Source organism: Elephantulus edwardii, unplaced genomic scaffold (assembly GCF_000299155.1).
Source record: "Elephantulus edwardii isolate Elephantulus edwardi_28Jun2011 unplaced genomic scaffold, EleEdw1.0 scaffold00079, whole genome shotgun sequence".
Lineage (NCBI taxonomy): Eukaryota > Metazoa > Chordata > Mammalia > Macroscelidea > Macroscelididae > Elephantulus > Elephantulus edwardii.
Window position 1 is genome coordinate 7,185,613 of NW_006399829.1, and position 5,000 is coordinate 7,190,612.

A 5,000-nucleotide genomic window follows, 5' to 3' on the forward strand; every position below is an offset into this window, starting at 1 on the left:
AAACTAACTGTAGGAATGTAACTGCTCCACAAGGTTTTGAGGCTATAATTTTATGGGAACAGAATTCCTTAGCTTTCTCCCACTTGAGTGGTTGGTGAGTTTGAACCATTGGCCTTCTCATTTTCAGTAGAGCACTATGCTACAAGGACTTCTTTAAGGATAGACAGTTGTCTATCAGCTGAAGTCTAAATATCACCAAATAGTACAAGTTAGACATCTAGACAATATCTTATTCCTTTGAGAGTGGCATTAGTTGATATTACCTTTAAAGACATATTTAACAATTAATTTTCACCAATCAGAATGGAAGCCAGTCATAGCTAAGTTGGGAATTAATTCATTAGTGTCTTGATCATGAGAAAAATTTTCATACTTCTGGAAGGGAGTTTAGGTAGCAGGACAATGTCAGGACAGAAACTGTTTACTAATTGTAAAATATAAATTTTAACAATTTAATATTTTGGCAATGGCATTGGCGGTGTGAATCACAATAAATTGTGGCTAACATTGAGAAGAATAGGAATCCCAGAACACATGATTGTGTTCATGTGAAACCTATACTTGGCCCAGGAAGCAGTAATCAGAACAGAGCAAGGAAACACTGGGGGGTTCAAAATCAGGAAAGGAGTGCATCAGGATGCATCTTATCTCCATACCTTTTCTATCTAAATGTGGAGCAGATCATTTGGGAGGCTGGGTTTTATGTTGAAAAATGTGGCATCAGGATTGGAAGAAGACTCATCTACAATCTGCATTATGTAGAAGACAAGACCTTGCTTGCTGAAACGGAGGAAGGCCTGAAGCATTTGCTGCAGAGGATCTAGGACTATAGTCTGCAATACGGATTGAAGCTCAAATTCAAGAAAATAAATTCTCATTATTGGCCCAGATGGCAGCACCGTGATGGATGGAGAAGAGATTCAGATTGCTACCAACATTCTTGGCGCCAGCAGTCAGGCAATTAAAAGATAAATTGCACTAGGAAAATCTGCTGTCAGGGACCTCTCCAGAGTACTGAGAAACAATAATGTCAGTCTACAGACCAAGATGTGCCTGAAACAGGCCGTGGTCTCTGCAATTACTTACTATGCATCAGAGAGGACAATGACCATAGTTGACAGAAGAATTGATGCTTTTGAGTTGTGGTGCTGGAGAAGAGTATTGAACATATCACAAACTGCCAGAAGAAAAAGTAAGTCTATGTTGAAGAGGGTGAAACTAAGCTGCTCCTTGAAGGCAAGGATTTTAAGGGCTCTGTCTTTCATACTTGGGGCATGTGGCAAGGAGGAACTGGTCCTTGGAAAAGTACATCATGTTTGCAGGGGTGGAGGGACAATACAGGAGAGAAAGACCCTGGACTAGATAGATTGATACAGTAACTGAGGTAGTGGGATAGGTGTGTTAGAGTCAGTGAGACTGGTTCAGTATAGGGCAGGCTTCTGAGTCATGGAGAACACATGGGTTGTCATGACCTTGAATTGGCTAGGCAGAAACTGGTTTCATCATTTAAAAAAAGTGATATTATTTTTTGTGGACAAATTAGTGACTTTTAGTCCATCAGCAGTATTAACATTCTTGAGATGTTGTTGTTGTTGTTATGTGCCATCGAGTTGCCTGTGACTCATAGCGACCCTATGTACAACAGCCCTAAACTCTGCTCTGTCATGTGCCAACCGCACTGTCTCTAACACTCCCATCCCAATTATCCCAGTCACTGAATCAATCCACCTCATAGAGGGCCTTTCGCTCCTGTGCCTGCCCTTCACCCTCCCAAGCATGATGTCCTTCTCCAAGGACCCGTCTCTCCTCACAACATGTCCAAAGTATGTTAGACGGAGCCTCAGAATCCTTGCCTCCAAGGAACCACCCGGTTTAACCCTTTCCAGGACAAATCTGTTTGTTTTCCTAGCAGTCCATGGTATTTTCAATACTCTTCTCCAGCACCACAGCTCAAAGGCATCAATTCTCCTTCTATCCTCCTTGGTCATTGTCCAACTCTCTGATGCATTACAAGTGATTGTGAAAACCATGGCCTGTATCAGATGCACCTTAGTCTCCAGGGAGACACCATTGCTCTTCAGTACTTTGGAGAGGTCCCTAACAGCAGACTTTCCCATGGCAATGCGCCTTTTAATTTCCTGGCTGCTGGTTACTATAAATTCATGGTGACAGTATTTACCTAAATGTTCTCAAATTCATAAATATTTTTTTGTTTAATCAAAGTTCTCTTGATAGTAAACATTATTGACATGAAATATGTTGATTAGAGGATTCTTCATTGGTTATTTGTTCTAAAAACCAAAATGCTCAAGCTTCAGATACTCATGCTTCAATTTTTAGATGTTTATTTTAATGTGTTGGATATAAGATTCAGGTGTAGAGTTCTCTCATTCATTACCATCACGACGGTGCTCATATTGCCTCCTCTTTCTATTTGTGTGCTGACTATATTCACATAGGTATTCACAGGTATGAAGTTTATATTCTGACATATATTTATCTTGGCTCTGGGGACACTAGAGGGACAATTGTGACACAAGAATTCCTGGCTGACATTCAGAAAATCTCAACAAAGCTGAAGTCAGGAAACAAGGAGGGAAAGTAGAAAAACTTAGATTCTAGTTCTTAGATAGACTATCTACAGAATTCAAAATTTGCTGCTGTCTAGTTAGAAATAATCGGGCACTTGTGGTCTGGACTGTAGGGAGTTGAACTACTAACCCAAGGGGTCTCTGACCCAGAGGTGACTCGCTGGTAGTTTAAATTAACCAGACTCTCTGAGGGAAAAAAGATGGACAATCTCCTTTTGTGTGATGCACAGTCTCAGAAAACCCAGTAGAGAGTAAGTTATTAATTGATTCCAAATGACAATGAATCTTGAGCTAAGTTAGAAATATAACACCTTTCAAAAGGCACATGTTAGGAAGCATGGAAATATTTTTTTTTTAATTCGTCTGAATAGTATTTTTTTAAAAAACACACATCAGAATGCTTACTTAAATCAGAGATCATTGAGTTTGTAGGTCTAAAACGATCTGATGTTTGGTTTGTAAATAAAACCTTATGGAAAGACATCCATGCTTACTTGTTTATATATTATATATGGCTGCTTTAGAAGTATAACATCAGAGTTGTATAGTTGCAAGAGAGACAAAATGACTTAAAAATCTCTAGATATTTTTATCTGGATCATTGAAGAAAAAAAATTGTGGAAATCTAGCTTAGATAGTTTAAAACTGTGAGCATTGGAGAATAATACATGAACAAAAGAATGTACCTTATTAAAATAGCATATTCAAGGTGTGATTGCAATTGGAACTTGGATAACAGAATATGTGCATTCAAATGAGTATTAGACTTGAAAATTATGTTGCCATTCTTGGCATCATTTTGAATATTCTTTTGACTCTATGTGACTAGTTAAGGTACCAAGCACTAAAAAGTATTATATTTTGTCTAGTTCTCTCCTTACATACTATTTATATTTTTATATCAATAAGTTATATTAACTATCTTCTAAACATGTTACTTCTTTTAATTTACTTATTCTGATTATGGTCATCTGTGTTCTCTCTTCTTTATAATGATGTAGAGTTGGACATCACTACTCAATGAGTGAATGAATCAGTGAAGTGGTCAAGGTGATTATAACTTGAAAGCTGTAATTTCACACATGAATAACTCAGAGCTTCATAGCATAACTATTTTCTTCACCTCCATGCCTTAAAATGGAAGGGAGCTTCTCTGTCACATATTTTACAGGTAGACTACTGGAATGACTTTGATTTAGTCAAGTTCTTTTTAGTAGAGACTGAATATTTTAAAAAGTACGTTACCACTGTCACAGCGGAATTTATTCTTGCAGTCAATTTCTTCAATTTTGCAGAGCTTGGATGGAATGCAGGGCCGAAAGGTCACCAGAGGCTCGGTACACCGTTGTCCCCCAAACTGACTGGGGCGCATGATAGATCTAGACTTAAACTGAAAGAAAAGGAGAGAAATGAGAATAACATTAACATGTGGGGCTATACAAGAATGGACTCAAAAAACAGAGCTTCTCACTCCTGCTCTCTCTCTCTCTCTGGTAAAATAATTTACATTACTCTTTGTTGCTATTTGTTGAGAACATAGACCAGGTCAACAATTCTACATGCACACCAGTGAGAATGAGTAAATTCTTCAGGTTGTACAACTATTTTCACCTTGTTTATCCAAATTATTCCTTCCTCTATTACTAACTCACTGATTCAAATGTTTTCTATCTGATCTTTGGAATTTTGTTGTGAGTTTGATAACATTCAGAGATCTTTTCATCAATGTGTGTGTGTGTCTGTGTGTACATACGTTGTCATATTCCATCAAGTCAGAATCAAACCATAGCTGACCCCCCTCCAGCAGATTTTCAGAGGTAGCTAATTACACAGGAAGAAATTGCGTATCCTTCTCCCATGGAGCAGCTGATGCCTCAAACCCCTTTGGGACTGCAGTGCGGTATCTGTCCATTTATCTGTCTATCTGTCTATTATCTATCTGTATGTCTGTCTATTATCTACCTACCTATGTACCTACCTACCTACCAACCTACCTCTCATTTTTTGTTATTTGAATGAGAATTTACAGAATAGGCTTTCCATTCAATTATTCACCTGCATTTTGTTTCATGACATTCATCACAATATTGACATTGTACAATGTAACCACACTCTTCCCACTCCCTTTCTGACAGCCATTAATGCTTCTTTTGTGCCTCATTCTGCCTTCTGAGATTTATTCTTGAAAATGCTCCCCCCATCAACAAAAGAATGGATAGAGAAATGGTGGTATATTCACACAACGGAAGACTATTCTGCATTGAAAAACAAGGAACTCATGCAATATTATTCAAAATTGGTGACTCTGCTGAGTGAAGTATCTCTGTCACAAAAGGACAAATACTGCATTGTTCCACTGTTGTAAAGGAGGACTGACCTTGGGGTTGGGGGGTGACTGAGAAAGATGGG

The 5,000-nt window shown here is 38.3% G+C and overlaps 1 protein-coding gene across 1 annotated transcript in view; it reads right to left on the bottom strand.

Annotated features, from left to right (window-relative positions):
• C6 (complement component 6) overlaps window positions 1-5,000 on the bottom strand; it is a 178,257-nt gene that overhangs the window by 163,651 nt on the left and 9,606 nt on the right. Inside the window, exon 3 of the mRNA XM_006889585.1 lies at window positions 3,837-3,981. Within this exon, the coding sequence (XP_006889647.1) occupies window positions 3,837-3,981 (145 nt within the window). The remainder of the gene's footprint in view (window positions 1-3,836; window positions 3,982-5,000) is intronic.